The sequence below is a fragment of the Psammomys obesus genome, unplaced genomic scaffold (genome assembly GCF_907164565.1).
Source record: "Psammomys obesus unplaced genomic scaffold, mPsaObe1.curated_primary_1811, whole genome shotgun sequence".
Taxonomy (NCBI): Eukaryota; Metazoa; Chordata; class Mammalia; order Rodentia; family Muridae; genus Psammomys; species Psammomys obesus.
This window is the reverse complement of record NW_026596152.1, coordinates 4,561,293-4,585,239: the sequence shown is the minus strand read 5'-3', so window position 1 is coordinate 4,585,239 and position 23,947 is coordinate 4,561,293. Positions and strand designations below refer to the sequence as shown.

At 42.7% G+C, this 23,947-nt stretch overlaps 1 protein-coding gene across 1 annotated transcript in view; it reads right to left on the bottom strand.

The window, feature by feature from the left end:
• Positions 1-23,947, bottom strand: part of Dnah9 (dynein axonemal heavy chain 9) — a 316,088-nt gene that overhangs the window by 41,760 nt on the left and 250,381 nt on the right. The window contains exons 54-59 of the mRNA XM_055594261.1: positions 23,104-23,226; positions 21,465-21,669; positions 18,391-18,555; positions 12,155-12,295; positions 8,032-8,202; positions 6,598-6,720 (exon numbers count right to left, since the gene is read on the bottom strand). Of these exons, the coding sequence (XP_055450236.1) occupies positions 6,598-6,720; positions 8,032-8,202; positions 12,155-12,295; positions 18,391-18,555; positions 21,465-21,669; positions 23,104-23,226 (928 nt within the window). The remainder of the gene's footprint in view (positions 1-6,597; positions 6,721-8,031; positions 8,203-12,154; positions 12,296-18,390; positions 18,556-21,464; positions 21,670-23,103; positions 23,227-23,947) is intronic.

The following is a 23,947-nucleotide window of genomic DNA, read 5'->3' as shown; positions in this document are numbered from 1 at the left end:
GGGCATGGCAGGGCAGGGCATGGCAGGGCAGGGCATGGCAGGGCAGGCATGGCAGGGCAGGGCATGGCAGGGCAGGGCAGGGCATGGCAGGGCAGGCATGGCAGGGCAGGGCAAAGCTGCACCTGATGTCATTATTCCTCTTTGTGCTGAGGAATAGTAGACTCTCATCTACTTCCAGGATGCCCCCGTTCATAGCTTGCAGCATCATTAACCCTTTGCTGTCCAGTCACCCTTATTGCATCTCTACAAAACTGAGCAAATTACACCATGACCAGCGCTCCCTGCTGCCAGAACTGTGTCTGAAACCACATCCTTGAAGTTCTTTGGTGAACACAATTGCAACATTTAATCTCCCAAATGAGGGAAAGGGATTTCTAGCCTTCTAATAAGCTAAATGGAAATGACTAATTAACCTAATTACTTTGGACTGTGCAGCAAAATACAACAGTGCTAAATTGGCAACCAGAGTGGCAGTGAGGGGCCTTTTTCAAAGGCAAACAAAGTAATTCAGCACAGATGAGATTTTCTAATGATGAACAGAACATGGCCATTACCTGAAAGTTCAGCATTTGAAGGGACAGGAAATATCCTTACAAAGGATAACAATAAAAGCAGGATTTTATCACAGAAATGCCATTCATTACCTACTTATTAGTCCTTCTGGGCTAGGGAGCAAGGCAATCAACCTTCCTCATTAGACAGAATCCTTTAAAATGTTTTTTTTTTTTAATCATCTCCTATTCGATTATACTCAGTTTGTTTCTTTAGGCTGAAATCCAAGCGTACACTTTAAAAGCATTCATCAAAGGCTTCTACGATGTGTACCACATACTGCTTTGTGCCTCACCTGTGCACATCCCAGGCTGTGCTCTCACGTTTGATGACTCTGGATCTGATGCTCCACACAACACACTCAGAGAGACAGACAGAAAGCCTTGCTCATTTGCAAAAGACTCTAAACAGCCAGATGAGCTCAGCCCACAAAGCAAAACAAAAAAGCAGAGCGAAGGCAAGCCAAGCCAACAATGCATTCTGTGAAAGAAGGGAAGGAAAGAATCTACAAACTAGCTGGAGCTAAGCTGTGTAAGATGGAAGCTGTGAGTCACTTATTCTTCACCTTTGTCATGAAGGGCATCATGGGGAAGAATACAGAGAAAGTCGACTGCCTCTGGCCCAGCTGGGCAGGTCACAGTGGCTGAAAGTTTTCCTTTCTGTGGACAGATTCCACTAGGCACACCCACACCAGCCACAGCATGCATGTCTCATACCGGGAGAGTTGGTAACCTGGATCATCATGAATTGTGCTAATCAAAATGTACATTGAAGACTTACCCTCTAGCATAGTTTGTCTTTCAATAAAGTTGAATTAAAAACTTAATAGGGTCTTTGCAGGTATACTCAGTTTAAACTTAATAGGGTCTTTGCAGGTATACTCAGTTTAAACTTCATAGGGTCTTTGCAGGTATACTCAGTTTAAAATGGTTTACTAAGGTGGGTCCAATCCTCTATGACTGGTGCCCTTAAAGGAGGAAGATACTCAGATGGAAGACAGCTTTGGGCTGACTGTGCAGATGGAGACTGAGACTAGGTCTATGGGTCCCTGAGGAATGCCAGAGGCTACCGGAGACTGAAATATTCAAAGACAGCTCCTGCCCCGAGGAGTTAGAGGAAGCCTGGTTCTGCCTATCTCATCACTTCGGCTTTTCAGGCTCCACACCTGTGCATTTCTGTCATTTTAGGAAGCGCAGTATACTGTTCTTGACAACAGCACCCCGTGAAGCAAACACCACCACCGTCAGCAGAGTCTGGCTGCTCACAGTCACTTTGGGAAAGATGCTATGATGGCCCTTTTGCCAATAAGGAAACAAAGGCACATCCCCCCACCCCACACACAGACAATATAAACAAACATGGACCCAGGTATGTCTGAATCCAGGGCCTGTGTTAACTAGTCCATCTTTATTGCTGCTCTTGTTCTGCACATGGTTCATTCAGAACTGCTTTGAGAACAAACTTTCCATTAAGGCGACAGACTCTCAGTCAGGATTTCCAAATCTAACAAGGCAGCCACTAGCTGTGGGGAATATTGAGAACTTGAAAACTGATTGGTGTAATAGAGGGACTGGTTTTATGAAGAGTCTTCTCTCTCTATCCCAGGTTGTCCTTGACATCCTGAACTCAAGCTAACCTCTCACCTCTGTGTTTAGGCAGCTGGGACTATGAAGCAAACCCCACTTGCCTGGCTCAGAGACTGAATTTTCAACTGTATTTAATTTGAATGATTTTAAAACTTATGTGCGGAAACTAGAACTTACATCAGTAATTAGAAAACTTATTGAGAGTTGTTTGAGACAATTTGGAAGTATGAGTCAACTGCTTCCACAATAACATAAAATCTAAATACAACTGAGTTGAATATACGTGTGCAAAATATTCACCAGGTTTCAAAGACAGTATGGAAACAAAATATGTCATTAATAATGGTATGATTTGAGTATTAAATATCCTCTGAAGACCCATATTCTAAGGTTTGGTTGTTACTGACGGAACCATTGAGAAATGACAGAAACTTTAAGAGGTAAGACTCAGTGGCAGGAAGCTAGGTCACTGAGGGCGTAACCCTTGACCTGGTTAATGGCCTCTCCCTCTCAGTTCCTTCATTTCTTGGCTGCCATTAGCCTTCCTCCATCCCATGATGCACTGCTTTACCACAGGCTACAGAGCACTGGGGCTAGTAAGAATGGATGTGTTTATCTTTAATCCCAAACAGGAAACAAAGGCAGAAGGATTGTGAGTTCAAGGCCAGCTTAGTCTAGAGTGAGACTCTGTCTTAAAATAATAAGTATGTGTGCAAATTCCACAATGAAACTGATTACTTTGTGTACTAATGATAAGTAAAAACAAAACAGGGACCAAAGTGAAAGCAATGGGGGCCAAGAGGCTATGGACAGAAACCTCTAAAACTATGAGCCAAGCAGCTATTTCCTAACTTTAAGCTTATTTTGTTCCTATGCTGGGGATGGAACCCAGGGCTTTGCACAAAGTAGGCAAGTGCTTTGCCCCTGACATACACTGCCCAGCCCCTAACATTTCTCTCTTATATATTTTGTCACTGTGATAGAAAGCTAACACAATGACTTATAATAACCACATGTTGAAATGGCAATATTTTGCCTACATTGGTTCAAGCAAAATATTTATATCATTAATATTTACATTATTAAAACTAATTTTCAATGTTCTTGCTTGCTCGCTAGCTTACTTTCCTTTTTTCCTGGAGGATCTAGACCAGGGTCTCCTATACATGAGGAAAGCACTCTTCCACCACCCAGCTCCATCTTTAGCTTTATTGTAACTTTTTATTTCACAAGAATCTGATTATGTTCTACCGGTGTCCTGAGAAAGAGCTTGAGGGAGGTTGAATTCGGGAGGAGTGGACTGGCCTGTTTAGCGAAGGAGACCTCAGAAGAATAGCATTCCAGGCTGTGCCAGGCTTATTTCTCACTGTTCTCCTCCAGCTCTACAGTGTGAGACGGCAACAAGTGGAGCAGGAAGATATGAGAAGTGCAGTTTGTGGCAGAAGGCTATGATGGATTTAGAGATAGGGCAGGCTCCCAGGCAGCTGTGCTTATTAAATAGGTTTCCTTCTTTAAAGACAAACCTGGCATTGTATTCTGAGAAGAGAGAGAAGTGCTTTAGGGAAAAATCACTCTGCTCAGCCCCTACCAAAAGATCTAGCTTGTGAAAATGAAAGTTAATTTGAAAGGGAGAACTTAAAGTCAGATGCTGCTGAAGGGCTTCTCTGCTTTCCACAAGATGGCTTCCCCTAGGGCTAGCACTTAAAGATTGATATAACCATGGCCCAAGAGCACCTGGCTCCCTCCCAGGCTGGTGGCAGAACTTGTTAGTGCCATACACATGGTACTGGTTTGCAACAGGAATGGTATGAGAACAAAGGGGTCATGGGGTCAAACACAATGGTTTCAGAGAACCACTGGGGTGACATATGGCAAGGTTGGGGCCCACTGGAGAAGGTTCCAAGTGGCCAGAGTGAAGCTGTGAAACGAAAGTTGATGCCAGGGCTCTGGAATGTCCACAAGTCAAGCTGTAGACATGAGATGCAACTGGACCAGGAGAGAGGATACACACACACACACACACACACACACACACACACACACACACACACTGCAGGCAGAAGACTTGCAAGGATAGTGCTACCCAAACCCTTTGGAGCCCAGATAACACAGGTTCCGGGAGCTGGACATGGACCTGCAGAGTCTGGTGTGTTCTCTGATGCATTTTGGTGAGATCATTTCAGATATGAATGTTAAAACTTTGTGTTACTGCATGCTAAAACTATGTGATTTTCTTTTTTTTATCTTATAGGAGTTCCTAGTTAAGAGGTTACACGAGTTTCACAAATGTCTCACACTTTTCAACAGTGTTGGGGTTCTTGAAGACCATGGGGACCTTTAGAAATGAATTGAACAGGTCTTGCATCATGAGATGGGCTTTGGGGAGAAGTAATGGAAAATTATGGTTTAGAGGTGATGTGTCTGGGTGTCAATCTTACAGGAACGAGAGTTGGGACGGTTAATTTTGATTGATGACTTGATAGAATTTAAAGTCTTCATGGAAACAAGCCGCTGGGCATATCTGTAAGGAGTTTCTACATTGGGCCAAGTGAAGACCCACTCTGAAGGTATACAACATCATCCCATGTGCTAAGTGCTGGGCTAAATAAAAAGGGGGCAGTGAGCAGAATACCGGCATTCATCTCTCTGTTTTCCCCACAGTGGGTGCCATGCAACCAGCTGCCTCTTGACTTTGCCACCACCACTGACTGTGCATTCAAACTGTGAGCCAAACAAATGCTACTTCAAGTTCATTTGTTAGGTTTTGTAGCAGCAACAAGAAAGTTAGCTACTGAAGTCCTGAAAGGCTGAAAAAACAAAAACAAAAAACAAAAACAAAAAAACACCAAACCCCTACAGATTCTCTAAAAAGAGAGTTAGGAAAGTATTTTGAGCACTAGCAGAATTAGCCTTGAATTTCTTAAGATGACTCCTTTGATATGGGCAGCATGTTTATAAATGATTATATCTAGGTACAAACCAGATTGGACTAACCTTAGGGGAATTAGGTTGAGTGGCTAGTCTAATCTGTAAAGGTTATGTACTGTGTTTCTGTTCATATACATCTCTGAGCTAATAACCATTCTGTAAATGGAGAACAGGTTCGTGGTTGGTTGGGACTAAGGATGGGGGGAAGGAAGAGGTTGTTATGTTTATGAAGAGCCATTTGGGAGTCTTTGTAAGGATGTAACTTTCTGAATTTTGATAGTAGTGATTATTTCATTCTACACATGTCCAACTTGCTGTATGAGAAAAAATTTTCATGAACAAAAGCAATCCAAATCAATTTATAACATGTGTAAGAATGCTTATGATAAAACAGGTATATGGATCACACACACACATGCACAAGCGTATGTGAGTGTTAGTGAAACCAGCAGAAAACTGGTGGACCATCTTGGGGTCAGTTTCCTGGGTATGTTATTGTAGGAATTTCAAGAATTTAACATTGTAAGAAACAGGATATGTGGAACATCTGTGAATCATTTCTTACAATTGCTTGCAAATACACAATTACCTTCAAAGACTGAATGAGAAATATAGAGAAAGCCAGTTATTTTACTTCAGACACACACTTTTTTTGTGCTATTGAACATTTGTACAACGTGAGGACAAACATGAAAGATCATGAGCAGGATTCAGCCTACAAACATGCTATTTCATGTTGCCCATTGGGTATGCACTGGAGAGCTGCCTACCAAGAGCGCAGGTGTGAACTCTCTGAATCTGAGGTCAATCAGCTCTCATTTCCTGGCAGACATCAGAGCTGGCTCTGAATGTGGAATCAGTCCCTACTTAAAGAACTTTATAGTTTGTGATCTTTTCAACGTTCATAAAATCTTAACTAGACCAATCTGCCTAACACGGATTTGTGTCCTCGATTTGCTGTTTCTAAGTGGTAGGACCTGTGTTTCACGTTCCCATGCTGCCTTGGAACAAACAAGATGTGTTTCCCAGATGGCCAAGAGGATGAAATAGTGCATTCCAATGAACTCAACAGACATGAGCAGCTCTTACTTGCTAAGATTCGCAGGTTGGTCAGGATCCTCTGCTTGGAGTTTCAGTTCTGACTAACAGAGCTCCTGCACCTGCCTGAATTCTGGAGAGTACAGAATCCTCACAGAGTCACTGGGCTTATCTGAGCCCAGATTCCAACCCCAAGTCTTGACAGCTTAGCTGGCTAAAAACAAAACAAAAAAACAGCCCCATCAGGACTTTTGGTTCCCTCCTACCCTAAAGGGAGAGCTTTTACTCCAGAAGGTACTGGTTGCTTTTGCTTTTCTGCAGGCTGGGCAAAGATGAGGTTGATGGGGTGGGGTAAGAAAGGGAATGCACCCGTGTTCAACACAGCTCTAGGTTTCAATTCCGAGAGAGCCACACTGATGTCATGAGACATGTATTTACGTCAAGCCTTTGAGAGAACATGACTTTTTTTGGGGGGAGAGGGGGTAGTACTCACCTTGATGCCTCCCCAGGCCTGGTGGGAGAGGAACTCCAATGGGCTGGGGGTTCCTGTCTGTACTGGGGCCCGAAGCAGGAAGTCCAACTCTGCTGCACTGACTTCCTGGTTCTCAAGGAGAATCTGCAATGTAGAAAAATAACCCTGAGGTTCTTCAGCTGTGGTCACAGTGGGCTGGAGATCTTAGGGACTGTCATTCGATGTAATTACTGCTGCCTTAGCTCTAGAGCTTGCCCATCAATTTTGGCTGTTTAAAGAGGATGGATTGGAAGTGTATACTCATGCAAATTTCTTCTATGTGCATCTGTTTTCAGCCAAAACACCAGTGCGACTTAAATGCACACAGAGGATGAGTATATATCTTGATATACATATCAATCATAAGTGCCATGGAGTATGTGCCTGCAATTTAATTGAGCAGATGACACATACAAATGACATGACTTGAGAAAAGTGTCAAAGCGATACATGAATATATGCAAAATAGAAATGCATATATAAATCAGTAATGTGAACAGAGTTCTGACGTAGAGGAGTGACTAGCAGGCAGGAGAAGGAAGGGATTAATTCAACTAAGCTTTCTGTTTTAGGCTCTTGGGGAAGCTAAGAGACAGGGATGTTGAAGCAGGAAGGGAGAACTTTCCAGACGTGGGGGGGGGAGTTTGAAGGTAAGGGGCTCGGAGGGGCACGTAGAGAGGTGTGGGTATGGATGGAAAGCCTTTGGCTTGGCTGTGGATATGATTCAGGTGAGAAATGGGATCCAGTTTCTTTGGAGGTGAAGCTTACAGAGGATGCATGGCAGAGGCATGCTGGCATGAAGCCATGAACTCAGACACCGAAACATCCCAACAGCACAGATGGTGTGGTAGGACCTCTGGCTTTTAGCACTGGGAGGACCCCTTGGGCTCATATAGCCACTGACTCGTACATTGAAAAAAAATCATTGAAAAATCCCAGGTCTGAGCTGTGAGGAAGGTATAGACAAATGAAATGTTAAGGCTTTTTGATGTCGGGATTAAGTGACAGATGAAGGTTTCTTCCTGATGTTGCAATGACATGGGGAGTCCTACATTCCTGAGTTCCCAAGAATCAAAGCTCTTGAAAACTCCCCTGGTGTGCTGTGGTGACGGCAACAGAAAGTCCCGCACAATCAATGTCAATTTGACTGACTGGTAGTGGCTTCTGGAGGGACATTTTGAGGATCTCAGATTATCCAGTATCAGAAGGGAAAAAGGACAAGGATCAGGGATGTCTGCTCCAAGTGGGGCAATGGTCGGTAAGGGGGTGTGTGTGTTGCCATGAGTCAGACAATGATGGGTCAGTGCTCGTGTTGGCCAGGTTGAGCTTGTTTGAGAAGTGGTATCAAAAGAGGTTTCTTAACATTTGCTGACTGGACAGTAAATACGACTTGCAGAAACACTGACTTGCTCTTACCTGGAAGGTGAGCTGAGCTAGGTATGTCAGCTTATCACACTCGAAGAGGCCACGTGTGGTGTACTGGTACACCGAGAAGGTTACGCTGTCTATTAGATTGGCCACTCGCTCTTTGACACTTTCACTGGGAGCTGCCTTCTCCACAGCCTTCTGGAAGACAATGCTGAAGGCCTGAGGAGAGAAGATACACGATTTATAGCCCTCTTCCTTCTAGTCTACGCATTGAAAGCTTTCCCCAGCACTTCCTGCTAAGAGGAGAGAGAAGAAGCCACACTGTTAGGAACTGGAGAGAAGGCTCGGAGGTTAGGAGCACCGGCTGCTCTTTCAGGGGACCCAGGTTTGATGGTTGTTCACAACTGGCTGGAATTCCAGTCCCAGGGCATCTGACGCCCCTCTGAGGGTGGGCGCCTGACCTGTCATTAGCTCTTAGTTTGTCCTTCCCAAAACTCATTTTGGAATTTACCTGGAGTTCTCTTTAAGAAGGTGGAACCTTAGTTTGACTATAGTATTTAGAGGTAGGGTCTTTGGGTGGTGAGGTCACCAGCATGTAGGACTTCCATGACTGAAACCTGGTGGCTTTATAGGGAGAAAGAGGTATGGTTGCTGCCGCTTGCCAAGTGATGTCCTATGCAACTTCTGGACTCTGCCAACAAACAGGCTGTCACCAGATGTAGCCCCTGGGTCTTCGATCAAGAACCATGAGCCAAAATATACATCTCATCTTTATCACTTACCTAGTCTGTAGTACTATGTTATTAGCATCACAAAATGGTTTAATGAATGTGCATATCATGCACTGATTAGTGAAATCAAAGAAAAAGAAGTGTGTTGTAGCCAAAGGACTTCAGCCAGTTAAGTTTTTATCGGATAATGACCTAAATACAATGATGAAACAGTCAATAATGGCTATTTGAGTTAGTGATATTATTAATAGATGACAAAATTCCTGCAGCATACAGACCATGGTCTGATTAACTTTACTTTCCAGAACTGTCCCTGCCACATAGCAGGTAATGAGAATTATTTTAGCTTATGACTTTTCCTCTCCGTAAGAATCTCAGGTGCTGTATGTTTGTTTCTATTAGCTTTGTTTTCATTCGAGTAAGTCCTTGTAAGGATCTTTTAATATCACTGCTCTTTCCTGTGTGGTAAGAACACAGCCTCCTTTAAGTCCCCTCTCTGAACTACAGTGAGGGCATCGTATGAAATAAAAATGACGTGCCCAACACTATCATTTTAAACTTAGTGATTTCTTATTAAAATAAATATATGTTATCAAAATATAATTCTTCTGAAAGGTAAGTTTGGGATACTGAATTTTAATTGTGATATGGCTTGAATAAGGAATGAAAGCAAATAAAAATATATAATTTCACTTAATTCTTAGCTCTGGAGATCTCTATTCCTTTCTCTGTTTTCTTTTTGTGGGTCCAAGTAGTAAAATAAAAACCCTTCAGCCTTTACAACATCAAGCATTTGGACCTCAGTGGAAGCCATGTAAGATTTGAGTCTTGGCATTCTTTATTTAAGAATGGGAGATGATGTAGATTTCTGTCTCACAGTGCCAGGGTGTTTCTTGTTAATGAAGTCCTGGGAGCTTTCTTCGCTTGCTGATGATCTCAGCAAATCCTCTGCCCAGACTTAACCCAACTCGTTGTGAGGTTTACCTTCCCTTGGTAGATTTTAAATGAAATAATAGCTCATTAGAGGCTGATAATGTCCCCTAGGGCCACAAGGAGCAATGTACACAGAGCAGGTACACAGAATGGATTGGGATAGCATGCCTTCTCCATGTCATCACTGCCTATTGCCTTTAAAATTCTATCCCAAGCCAGTGGTCAGTCAAGAACCTCAAGTTACTGAATTTGAGTAAGGTGAATCATGATCTATAAAAATACCCAGAGAAGGTATAATTCTGGCTCCATTTAGTATTACTTTATACTGAGTGTACTTTGGCTAATAGTTCCTCCCCCTAACGGGGTGTGAATGGCTCTGGGGCTGGCCTGATCACACACTCAGAGCTTCCCCACAGAGGGCTTTATCATCACCTCTGAACACCCTTGAAGATGGATCCTCAACAGCTCTTCTGAAACTCTTAGGGGCTAAATCAATTTTCTAATATAATAGTATTTTAGGAAATTCTTCCCATGGTGTGGAAACAATATGAACATTCAGAGTAGGGCTGGCTCTTATGCTCATGTGTCTCAGGATCCTATCATGTCTTTACTCCAGGCAACAGAAAACACAAAGGAAAGGACTGTGCCCCACTCGTGCCTAAAAGATGTTACAAAAGTTTAAGGGATGCTCAGATAATGGCCTAAAAGTCAAGAGCTTTAAGGAGCCCTGTACATAAAATCTAGGGCCATGTACCTGCTAGGATTAAGGACTAGGTTCAAGTTTCTTTATTATAATTGTAATTATTTTAAAAGGTTTATTTCTTTAAATTTTTTTGTGTGTGTTTTGGATGTTTTACTTGCATGTATATCTGCATACCATATTTGTGTCCAGTGCCCACGGAGCCCAGATGAGTCCTCTGACTTCCCTCTTCCCCTCTCTCTTTTCTCTCTCCATTATTTTCTATTTCTCAAGATCTTTCTACTTGATTTACACATTTAAATCTGTTTTCAAAGATTAAGCTGGTTACTGGACACATGTTTTTGGCATTCTTAACAACAATATTGGGATACAAAGTATGTTTTTTATTTCTTGTTTTTTTTCCAGACAAGTTCTGTATACTAAACTGGTCTTGAACTCATGATCCTTGTACCTTAGTCCCACCCCTCAAGGCTGGCAGTACAGGTGTGCCCTCATGCCAGATGACCTCTTCCTTTTTTGAAAGTCATGCTTCAGAGCCTCCTGCATCAAAATGCTGCCATTGCAAAACAACTTACACCATATTTTTGGACACACATACACAGGTTTCATGTGACTTCTTGTTTTCAGAAAGCACCACTGTGGCAGGTTGCTGGTATTTTTGTGAATTCCAACTACTCTTGAACTAAAGATGTCCTCCTGTGGTTAGCTTATGCTCACTTTTATGCTGGCTTTTTACCATCTTGTAATTCTTTCACATGTTCCTATGATATAAATATAAGTCTATGTTTATTTTTAAAACCATGAAATACCATAAACTCATTTTATCTAAGCTGCAGGCACTTGAGGCTATAAGAAAGAGGCTGGGAAATAGTGACATGCCATCTCCAATTAAATGCACTCCGAGAATTGGAAACCTGAGGATTTCTCAGTTATTCATCACCAACCCTGCACCCTGACTCTGGCTTCCACATATTGATCACATTGGAAATATTTAATGGAACTGAGTGTGTTCTCTGTGTGCATTCATAGTCCAGTGTGAGGGAAATGCCTATGGCTCTCTCCTCTGTCTTTTTCTTTTTCCCTTCCTCCCTCACAGTGTGTGTGTGTGTGTACAATCTTTCTGCTTGTTGGCACAAACCAATGACTCTGTTCAGAACTCCTCCACCCATAACATCTTAATGCCTCTTTAATTACGGTCTTTTGATTAATGCACTAGGGGATTAGATGTACTTTTAGAGAGTCCCCAAAATTTATAGGTCTTTATTTTTTCATGAGTAAGATAAGTTTAGTCAGCACTTAAAATGTGCTAAGAACTTTAGTTTTATGGGTATTTCAGCAACCCTAAGTAGTAGCTTTGGGAATATTAGGCTAATAAGAAAAGTAATTTAATGCTGGCCTATCCTAATTGCTAGAGTTGGTCTTTCATCAATAAAAACAATATACATTTTTAGATCTTCTCTATTACATTTTAAGCTCTTTGGGGACAGACTAAGTTCTTATACTTCTTCTGTTTCTTGGTATGCTCTGTTATGCATCATCCAGTATTAATGGATATTCGATGTGCTTGCTGAGCAAATGAGGCTGAGAGTCACAAGAGCATCCTCTTTTGTTACAGTAAGTAATGTAAGAGGAAATCAAAGAGGTGGGGACTATCACATAAGTCTAAAGTCAATGTAGCTTCCTTGGCTTCAGTCTTGAAGGTCTGCCATCACTAATGGAGAAGGTGGGTGAGTTCTCATGGTACTCTAGGTTAGCGGTACTATTTTGTTTTATTATGATGATGAGAAGAATTCCAGGTGAAAGTTACCTTGAGGGAGAACTGGTACATTGGATGGATCTTGCTGAGGTCATTCATGATGAAGTAGAGCAGAGACGCCCGGGCAGCTGCTGGCCTATAGTGCTCTCGGGCCTCGTTGATTTTCACTTCTGTTAATTTGGCTTCCTGGACCTGGAAACATGGATAGCAGTTGAACATATCACTTGGAAGTAAGAAGTAGTAGAATCTAGGAAGGAAGGAGGCACAACATGATTTTCATTCCTGTGAGCGTGCACGCACACACACGTGTGCGTGCCTGTGTGTGTGTTGGTGATGATGGAGTTGAGTCCAGAGTCATGTATGTGCCAGAAGGTATTTCACCACTGAGCTACAAACTTAGCCCTTTCCTTAATTTAAAAAGAATAGTTATATACCAAGTCACAAGGAAAAAATCTCTTTCAGTGGAATATTTTGTTTTGAGAAGTTCTTATCACAGATACTAAGAGACTTAAGTATCCAGAATGTACATTTCTGTAAGATTGGGTCTCTATGCCACCTTTTCTGCCCTTTCTCCCCATTTTTCCCCTTCCTGCCTTCTCTCTGCCTTCCACCCACCCTCATGTGCTCCTCTTTCATTCCCCTCCTCTCTCGGTGCTCCCAACAAACCTGCATTTCTATAATTAAAAAAAGATTTTCTCTTAAATATGGACTTCAACTTATTTATCTTTGTATTAAAAAAGAATATAAAACTATTAGGAACTGGGGAGAACATCAGGAAAAAGCAATGATCATAATTCATGTTCTCAGATCAAATGACTACAAATTACAGTTGGAAATTGTGGTGGTTTGAATGAGAATGTCCCCCATGATCTCATGTTCTAATACTTGATCCCCAGTTGGTGGAACTGTTTGGGAAGGATCAGGAGGTGTGGTCTTGCTGGAGGAAGTGTGTCATTGGCTGTGGGCTTTGAGGTTTCCAAAGTCCATGCCATTCTCAGTTAGCTCTCTTCCTTGTGCTTGTGGATCAAGATCTGTGCCCTTGTCTACTGCTCTAGCACCATTCTTGGTTGCCTGCCACCATGGTCCCCATCATGATAGACTCTAACCTCCTGGAACTGTGGGTGCCAAATTAAGTGCTTTATTCTATAACTTGCCTTGCTTGTGGTATTTTATTGTAGAAAAAGAAAAGTAACTAAGACACAAATTGGTACTGGGAAGTGGGCTATTGCTGTGACAGGCCTGACCATGCTGCTTTTTGGAGGAATGTGGAAAACATTGAGACTTTGGACTAAGAAAGGGGTTGAACAGTGTAAGCAAGGCTTAATGGGGCATTTAAATAGAAGCATGGAAGACAGCAGTGCTGGGAACACAGTCCACTATGAAGGCCCAGCTCAAGAGATTTCAGATTTCAGATTTTTTTGCAACTGGGCTAGAGACCACATTCTTGTGATGTGTTGGCAAAGAATGTGGCTTCTTTTTACCCTTGTACTAAGAATCTGCCTAAGGCTAAACTGAAGACCCAACTAATCCTGCAATTTGTAGAAAAGAAAGCACATGCATCAACAAATCAAAGAGCATGCAGTTGCAGATCAAGGAGGGGACCAGGCTCCACCCCACAGAGGCAGCAAAACTTGGCAGCAGCATCCGTGTGGTCCTAGTTCTAGAGTCAAGAACGGTAGAGGAGTAAAAGGCATTGTGGAATTTTTTTCCTGTGGTGAAGGAAAGCTGCGGAGGAAGTCCCTGCATGGAGGGTTAGAGTGGCTGTAGTGTGAAGCTGAAAGTGAGTTGTACTGGGGGTCTCAGGATGCTTAAGATGCCAGGTCTGTGGGATACATGCAAAGGATGGCTGCAGACTGAAGTGCAACCAGCAGAAGTGGGAAGCATGTTGCAGTCAGCGAAGCTGGAAGGGAAGAGCCATAAAAGCCTTGACACTGGACACAGAACAACAGGATTCAGATTTTGCCCCTGCTGAGTTTCAGTCCTGCTTTGGTCCAGTGTTTCCTCACTTTGCCCCCCTTTCCTCCTTTGGAGTGTTAATATATATCCGGTGTCATTGTAACTTGGAGGTATGTAACTTGTTTTCTGATTTTACAGGGGATAACAGTTGAGAGATTGCCATGAGTCTCAGAAGGAAAATCTCGCTTTGGACCTTTCATCTGTGAATGACTCTGAGGACTTTGGAAATTAGACCAAATGCATGTTGCGTTATGATGTGGCCAGAAGCTTTGGGGGCTGGGAGGCTAGATGTGGTGGCTTGAATGAAAATGGCTAACTATAGGCTCGTATGTTGGAATTCTTAGTTCCCACTTAGTTTATCTTGTGGGACCAGGAAGTGCAGTCTTGTTGGAGGAGATATGTCACACTGGGGGTGGTGTTTGGGGTTTCAAAAGCCCATGCAATTCTCAGGAAACTCTCTCTGCTCTGTGCTTGTGGATTAAGGTCTAAGCTCTCAGCTGCTGCTCTAGCATCATGTCTGCCTGCTACCATGATCATCCTACCTGCCGTGATTGTTGTGGGCTCTAACGCTCTGGAACTATGATCCCCCTTTTATATGTTGCTTGGGTCATGGTGTTTCATCCCAACAACAAAAAGTAACTAAGATAGAATTGTTACCAAAGGAAACAATTAGAAGATTTCTTCCATCTAGTACCTGAGAGGCTGAGGCAGGAAAATCACAAGATCAAGGAGAGCCTGGGCCATAGAATTAGACCTTGTTTCAAAAACACAGACACCCCCCCCCAAAAAAAAAAAACCTACCCAAACAAACTCCACAATGGTTAGTATATTTAGAACTGAAGACAATTAAACAACCTAGAACAACTATGAAATGAGTATACTTACAGCAGTAAATACACAAGAAAGCCTAAGACAAAGGCATTCCAAAAGAGAGGTTTCCCTGAAAAGGAATGGTTAAGAATGCCTGGAATAATGCAGTTATTTAGATGAAATAGTGAATGAGATAGTTAGTAGAATTGAAAATAGAATAAGGAAACTGGAAGAAAGTTCTGAAGAATGGTTTTAAAATAAGCCCAGAAAAACACAAAGATGGAAAATTGTGAACATTTATAGAAGCAGGCAGGTAGGATGAGAAAATATAAGTAAATTTAAACCATTTTTTAAACAAGTACAGAATAAAGAAAGTGAAGGAGAGGTAACGTCTGAAGCTAATAATTTTCCAAAATCAACAAAATATGAGAGCTTTTATTTGGAAGAAGTATATCCCTCTTCAGTATGATAAATATGGATATATCTTCACCATACAAAGAAATTTTGAACATCAACAATGACAGTAGAATATTAAAAGCAATGAGAAAGTATAAAGTACCTACAAAAGAATAGTAATTAGATTGAAAGCAAACTCTTAACAGCCATATCAACCCACAAGATACATTATGAAACAATAATGAAAGATGCAAGGAAATGATTAAAATTAAAGTACTCTAAAACTGTTTTGGAAGATGGGAGATATATTGCTTAATTTTATATCTCATTGAAACACATATATTAAAGTCACATTTAAAATGAAATATATTTTATATATAAAGAAAAAAGGTTAAAATAAAATGTAGTAAGCATTTTTTAAATCATCAAAAGCTAAGAGAATAAAAAATATTAGTGAAGAAGAAACATTTCCACTCTAGTAAGAATTGCTATTAAGCCAAGGATGTAGGAAAGAGCCTTATGTAAACACAGTAGTCAGTATACTAATTTCAAAATAAAACTTAAAAAAGAAAAGATAGATTTCGGACAGAATATCGAAATGCCTTCTAAGTTTTTATGTTTACATCCATAAAACTTAACTTTGGTTAGAAAAGCTTTTGTGCAGAGAAGATATGGAGTGCTCAATTTCTAAACAAGACATCTGTATTACCTGCCCCACTTAAAGCTCAGGGAACATCACAGAAGAGAAAGCAGAAAGCCAGGGGTTGGGGAGGAGTATTGCAAAATTCTGTCTTCTGGACATGACAGCTATCAAGATCATTAACTCACAGTAGCTATGGTTGCTTTCATAGGCGCTACAGAAGAGCAAACCAGCCTGGTGTTGGCACAGATGGAGTAGATGACATCCAAGCTATACTTCTTACTGAGGAACTATTGGCAGTGGACGGTTGCTTGGGAGGGAGAATCATTCTTTAATGATGATATGGCCATTACTAGGTTTTCCAGGTTCCAGTGGACAAAGCCATGCTCACAAGCATATGGGCAGCTCTAACTGGACTTACTGGTTATCAAAACACAAAACATAAAAACATGAAGTTGAAAGGGTTTTGATGTAATAGAAAGATTTGGGAAATTAGGGAGTAGATATATGCCTTAGTCATTGTTATGCTTCTGTGAAGAGACACCATGACCAAAGCAACTCTTTTATGAAAAAAAAGCATTTAACTGGGGGCTTCCTTACAGTTTCAGAGGTTTAGTCAATTATCATCCTGGTAGGGAGCATGGTAATATATAGGCAGGTATTGCAACAGTAGATGAAAGGTACTCCCCTAGGGAGGGAAGAAAGGGAGAGGGAGTAGAAGAGAGGGAGAGTGAGAAGGAGGGAGAGGGGGATGGAGAGAAGGGGAGGGAGGGAAGGACAGAGAGAGACAGAAGAGAGAGCGAGTCTGATGTGGGCCTCTGAAATCTCAAAGCCCACCCCAGTGACATATTTCCTCCAAAACACCACACCCCGTAATCCTCATAATCCTTTAAAATAGTACCACTCCCACTCTCTGATGGCTAAACATTCAAATATATGACCCTATGGGGGCCATTATTATTCAAGCTACCACCATATGATATTTTATTATATATATATATATACATGGAATTCTCAAAAATAATGAAAAATTTAAATAAAATGTTTAAGAAAATGGTTTATTCTCTAATGTTAATAAGCCTTAAAGAAAGAATATTTTATTTTAGGGATGTAGAAAAAGTTTATATGTATGGCTGATGGGAATGTGAAGTAGCATATCCAGTACTGGAGCATCTGGAGCTATTGCAGGGGTCCCGGGTTTGCTCTCTACCATCCACGTGGTAGATGACAACTATTTCTAATTCTAGTTCCAGAGGATCTGATACTGTTTTCTGGATTCTACAGGCACTAGGAATCTACATAGTGCACACACATACAGACAGACAAACACTCATATATATATAAAATAATAAATAAATATCTTTGAAAGTACTATAACCAACACAGAAAACAGTAAAAAACAAAACAACAACAAAAAACATAAGGACAAAACTAACAGCACAATTCATCTATGATCTCTACTGGATACATATATAAAGGATGATGTCAAGAGGTAGTTTACTGCAGACAACATTCTCAGATGACAAACAGCTAAGTTATAGAAGCAACTAAGATGCTCACCGACCCATGAACAGATGAAACTATATGGTAGACATCCACAGTGGATTATTATTCAGCTAAAAGGAGGATTGTAGTTCTGATATTGGTATAAAAGCAGAAAAAAACAGAAAGATACTGTGTTAAGTAAAATAAGCCAGGCACAAGAAGCCCAAGCACTTTGTGCTTTTACTTGTTTGGAAAATGGATGACACAGAAGCAGAGAGAAGATTGGTGGTCGCTAGAAGCATGGCACAGTAGGGGTGTAAGAGAGGGGTTAGCTAAGAGACACCCACAAACAAACAGATCTGTCATCTGATAGCCTAATGTCTACAAGCATCTGTGATCTATTTCAAGCTTACTAGGAGATAAAAGGTTGAAGAATACACAAACAGTAAAATGCTTGTGATAATGCTAATCAATAAGAAACTCTCAGAAAAATCCAACTACCATGTGTCAATGATGCTAATAAATATAAATTGGTTAAGTTTAATAGCTGAATCTCAAACGAGCATTAAAAAAATAACATAATTTTCAGTCAGTGTCATTAAGAGTTAGTTTTCAATGCCCCCAAGTGCTTAGCACTGCTCTGTCCCTCTAGTTTGTTATAATTTTCCATAAATACATTTTCACCTCTCTTCCACCCTCCTATCTCATCACTGTTCCCTCTTGTAGCAGTAAGATTGACCCTTGGGTTCCCGAAACTACAATCACATAATGTTTTTGGTCAAGGACAGAAATGCATATGGAGTCCGGTATAGTCATTCTGTTCAGCGACAGCCTGACTGCTAGTGTCTACATAAGCACATTGTGATATCCTCCCAGAGATACCAGTTCTCAGAACATATCCCTGCTGTTAGCCCCCGTGACTGTTCATAGAGACAAACAGAAGCTGGATTCAGGTACTCAGAGTGGGGGAAGAGGGAACCGCACACAAGAGTCGCCGTACCTTGTCGTCCACCTCTGAGGCCGTCTTCTTGGTGATCTCCAGGTTCTCTACCAAGGCCGTTTCTCCCAGGAAGTTCCCCGAGGCTGAAGAGAGGCGAGACAATAGGTTGTCCTCTAAGGTTTTGAGGGTGATTTTGAAACCGTTCTGCTGCTTTGTGAGATCCGACTGTGAATATCAAGCAAGGGAGAGAAGTCAGGTAGAGATGCCAAAGCATTGTACTCTAGAACGGGCTTAAATAAATACAATAAATACATGGTGGGAGGGCCGGCATCCTTTCTGGCAGTGCCAGTGTGCCAAGGGTCTCACAGCAGAATGCTTTTGACCAAAATAAGAGGTGAGCAGGTGAGTGGGGTCCTGGCTGCAGCTGTGCAGTTGGTCTCCATGATTCTGGGTGTGAATATGAAAATGGCCTAGCCTGAAAGTATGGTTTAAGTTATACCTGAATTGAACATGCCCAGACTTTTTTATATCATTGTTCCCTGAACAGAAGTCCCTGAGTGATCAGCATGAGGTTTGCACTGTAGTGGAGTTGGAAGTAATCTAGAGGTGAGTCAAAGGCTACAGGAGGATGTGGGTGTGTTCTATACAAATACCACACCATTTACATGCAGGGATGGAGTACCAGTCTGGTATCGGATACAATCTCCCAAAGAGTTCTACGGAGACCACGGGCTGGCTTATTCCTCTTTCCACGTTAGTAATCTGTGGCTCCCAGTCCTTACACCTAAGACTTTTACATTATGCTTCGTATAGTACTGTGGTCATTGAGTGGAACTTGTGAGCCGAGAGTAGAGTAACATTTTAGTTCTGTGGAGAGTCCTGTCTCTCGCTTCACTGCCATCAGATGAACAGTAAAGGAGTACTTAAAAGTCAAGTTCACCGCCTCATGCAGTTCTAACAAGATCCTCACTTGTGGCCAGGGTAGGATTGGAATCTGAGTGGCCTCAGGTCCTCTTTGCTTTGCTGTCCTTAGGCTTGGTGTGCTGAAGCACTGGGCACCTGGCAAATGGGAGGTAACTCCAGGTGTCTCTAGCATCTTGAACCTGTGAAACCGCTGGATACCAGTCAAGAACAATCGACATGTTAGGGCTTTTACTTTTAGTCCCGCCCTCACTCACTTCTGTTTCTTCCTTTTTTTTTTTCTTGAAGACATTTTGCTTTTAATTATGTGTATGTGTGTCTGTATATGAACATGTGTGCAGGTGCCCAAAGAAGCCAGAAAGTGCCAGACCTCCTAGGGCTGGACTGATGGACAGTTGGGAGACGCTGCACGTGGGTGCGGGATCTTGGATCTTCTACAAGAGAAGTGAGCATTATTTACCGCTGAGCCAAGGCTCCAGCCCCTGTTCTGTCTCTTAAAAAGACAGACCTCAGACCAGCCTGAGGCTAGGACTGGCTGTTCCTTTCTGGGAACACTCCATACCCACAGGCTTTCAAATTGCCTAGGAATTAGCTCAAATGCCAATGCCTCATAGAAGCCTTCTGATGACTACTATTTAAATTAGTCCTCTTAAGCTTGCCTGCTGGCACACACACACACACACACTCTTGCGTGCACACATACTCTCACTCACACACACACATAAACGATTCTAGCAAGTGGGAGACAGAGACATCATGATGATGAGTTTGAGGCCAGCTTGCACCTGTAGCTTTCCATATTAACCTTGTTTCATTTCCTGAAAATTCTTATGAGTAGCTAAAATAACACAATTTCTCAGTTTGCATTTCTACTTCCTGTGTTCCTCTGCGTGGCCATAAGCTCTGTAGACAGCTACAAGGTCTTCCATGGGCTCTGTTGTGCCTTCCACACTACAATCTTGTTTGTTGTGAGCTTGGGCTCTAGGGTGTCTCTTGAATAATAAATGATGGTGTGGCGAGAGTTCTGGGGACCCTTGAACTCAATCTCACATATGCTGTGTGTGATAGTTTGAATGGCTATGGCCCCTGTTGACTCATGCTTTGGCATGCTTGGCCATAGTCAGTGGCACTATGAGGAGGTGTGGCCTTATTGGAGGAGGTGTGGCCTTGTTAGAGGAAGTGCATCAACTGTGGAGGCGGGGCTTTGAGGTCTTAAGTGCTCAAGCTATGCCTGCTATGAAACACATCCAGTCTCTTCCTTGCTGCCTGAGGATCAAGGTGTAGAACTCTCAGCTTCTCCTGCATCATGTCTGCCTGCACACCACCTTGCTTCCCACCATGATGATCATGGACCAAACTCTGAAACTGTAAGCCAGCCCCAATTAAATGTTTTTGTCTATAAGAGTTGCCTTGGTTATGGTGTCTCTTCCCAGCAATGAAACCCTAGGACACTGTGGAAGGTTGTTTTCCCTTCTTGGCCTGTATTATCTAATCTAATCACATTTAATGAGAAAAAGAAAAGCATGCTCATGGCATAGACTGAACTATACTCCCCCCAATGTGGATGCTAAGACTCAAACCCTTCATTTGACTATATAGGAAAGTACGGAGGTGTGATAGAGGAGAGCCCTTGCAAGATGTAATTACTGTTCCTAGAAGAAACACAAGAGAGGGGGTCCTAGCTCCATACATGTATGAGAGGTAATATGAGCAGGCAGATGCTAGCAAGCCAAGAAGAGAAGCCTCCCAAGGAACAGCTCTGCCAGCACCATGATGGTCTTGGGTTCCCAGCCTTCAGAACTGATAGGACCCAGAGGCCTGCTGTTTAAGCTGCCTGACCTGTGCCTGAAGCTGGCTAGGACACAACCCCAGAAAGGATGACCTTGCTTCTGTCACCTAGGCATAATTTAGTTCCCCTTAGTTCTGGGTCTCCCCATGTTCATATGTGAGAACAGACACCCTCGTATCAGAGCCCTGAGCCAGGCCCTGCTCTTGGGGACAGGAATATCTATTCTCCCCACTTTTCTACTTCTGTTCTTCAGCTCACCACACGCTCCCTTTCCAACCGGGTGTTAACAGGTGACTAGGTGGGCTTGGGACTCATCTCAAGGCTTGAAGAAAGAGGGAAGTGCCCACCCTTGCTCCCACAGTGGCTGTACTGTGGGACCTAGAGGCAGGGCAGTCCTCCCTTCCTCAGAGAATCTCTGACGTACCTTCAGCTGCTCCAGGTCTGGTCTCTCCATGCAGACCACAGCGGCCAGCAGCTGGTCCTCCAGGCCATCCCTGGTTACTGTGAAGTTGATCAGGGTGGTCTGAGCCTGCAGCTCTGGCTGGTAGTGAGGGTTGGCTAGCTTGGTGTGAAGGATGAGCCGGAACTTGGGATTGAATTCACACTCCTTGTCTCCAATCTTAATGAATCTGGAACACAGAGGCTCAGGTGAAGACAGGGTGCCCTCAGGTACAGTGTTAGATTTTGTTTTTAAATGAGAGCATAGTCAACAGTATTATCATACTCTCATGAATTTTTCCTAATTATGTCTAACAACTACCTAGGACCCTTCTTTGCCTTAAGGTTGGGAGCAGGTTGGATGGATTAAGTTTTGACTCATGCTTCACCTTACATGGTCAGAGACTCTAGGCAGAATAGACTGTACGAGAATAGATTCATATACTATTAAGATGTCCCAGCAGATGGCAGCATAGAGTGTGGCAGAAGGGGCTTCTGCTTGCACTTGGCAGCAAGATCTGCCTAGGCATCATGCTAGAGGGCTTCTTGTTTCTCAGTTAGAAAGGGAATGACTCTGATGGGAGAAAATAATTAAACACAGAAGCAGGGAGAGCCTGAAACACAGAAGGGAAACTTGGGGACTGTGCAACCAGTCAGGCTCCTGCTAAGACTCGGATGTGGTTTGTTCCCAGAGATCCATGTACCGGAAGCTTAAGCTTCCATATGAAAGAGTGGCTGTGTGTGTGTGTGTGTGTGTGTGTGTGTGTGTGTGTGTGTGTGTACATCTGCCTATCTGACTGTCTGAGAGGTTGGGGGGTCTGGTGGAAGGTAACTGGAAGGGATTAATGCTATTTCTTGGGAGAAGGTTGGGTCTAGCAGGAGTGGCTAAGTTTCTGAGAGAGTAGGCCTGGACCCTCCACTGTCTCTTGCTTTCTGTCTCATCATGTGGTCCTCACTCCACCCCTCATGTACTCACACCACAGTGCTATCTGCCATCTTTCGATATTGCAAAAAAAAAAAAAAAAAAAAAGACTCTGATCGGATACAGTAGGTCAGTCTTGAGCTTCCTGTTTCTAAAACTGTGAGCCATGCATGCAAATTTTCATTAATAAACTACCTAGCCTTGAGTATTTTGTTATAGTAACAGAAAACAGGTAAGGATGGCCACAGAGTTGATTAAACCTTCATGCTAATTAGCACTTCTATCATAAGAGATGGAAATGTTTCTACTTTCTCTCATTTTCTCATTCATATCAACTTCATCTTTCCACCCTGTACCTGGTAAGCCTTCAAAGTCATAAAGGGTCATCACATTGACGGGGAGCTAAGTTCTGAGCCTCATACAGCTGGCTCGAATGAAATGCTTGTCTTGGAAGTCTGTCTGCTTTTGACCATTTCCCCTAATGGTGCCTCTCAAATTGTGAACTGTGGCCCTTAAAAACGGAGCAAAGAGGTGCAGGCTTCCAGAATCCAACGGCAAAAAGATGGCCTGCTGCTAGAAGAGAGGAAGGTGGGCCAGCTGCAGAGAGCTCCCTGACCTGAGCTGAGGGGAAGAGGTTCTAAATTGAGCTCTCCACAGCTTTAACCAGGGCAGGGGACCAGCTTGGCACAAAAGCCAGGCTCACCGGCCTTTCTTAATGACTTCTCTCCCAAGCAGAGGTCCCAGGACCGGATCAATGGTCTCCTCAAGGTTCTCAATCAGCACCACCTCTCCAGCTTCCAGGGCGCGTTCAATGGTATGAAGGCAGCTAAGGAGCAAGATAGGCAGTGTGAGTTCATACCAACGCGTGGGTCAGAAGCAACTTCCCAAGACCACTATGCCTCCAAGGGAAGCGCAGTGCTGGGCAGGGAGGCACAGCTTCCAGAAACATCTCCAGATGCTACATTTTTATCTACTTAAAATGACATTTGTGGGATTGTGTGTGTGTGTGCTTTAGATCTTTATAAATAGAAATGACAAAATAAAAAGGAGTATGAAAATTAACCACAATCCCCCTGCCTGTTATGTACAGTTCTGTGTTTAATGTGGAATCTGGTTATTTGGGTGGTCCTTTGGCACTGAGGGAACTGGTTCGAGGCCCCATGGGAAACCAAACCAACAAGAGCTTGATCACAGCTTCTGCGAGATGGTGCAATGATGGCCTACAGTCTGCAGCCAGCCTTCCATATGTTTTAATACTGGATTCAGGGAAACACTATGTGATGGCGGTTGCACAGGGCTATTAGCAGCAGGCGAGAATGTCTGACATGTTCCATACCGATATAATTGTTTCCAAGTATTCCGGATTCAGAATTGGCTCTCTGTGCAACCTGTTGGCATGGAGAGCTGACCACACTTCATTTTCAATTTTAGTTCTTGAACTGTTGAATTCATATGGCACTTTTGCTCCATAACCTAGTTTCTTTTTTATTTTTTTACATAAAATATAAACATTTCCTCAAGGCATTGAGTATTCTTCCAAAGTAATT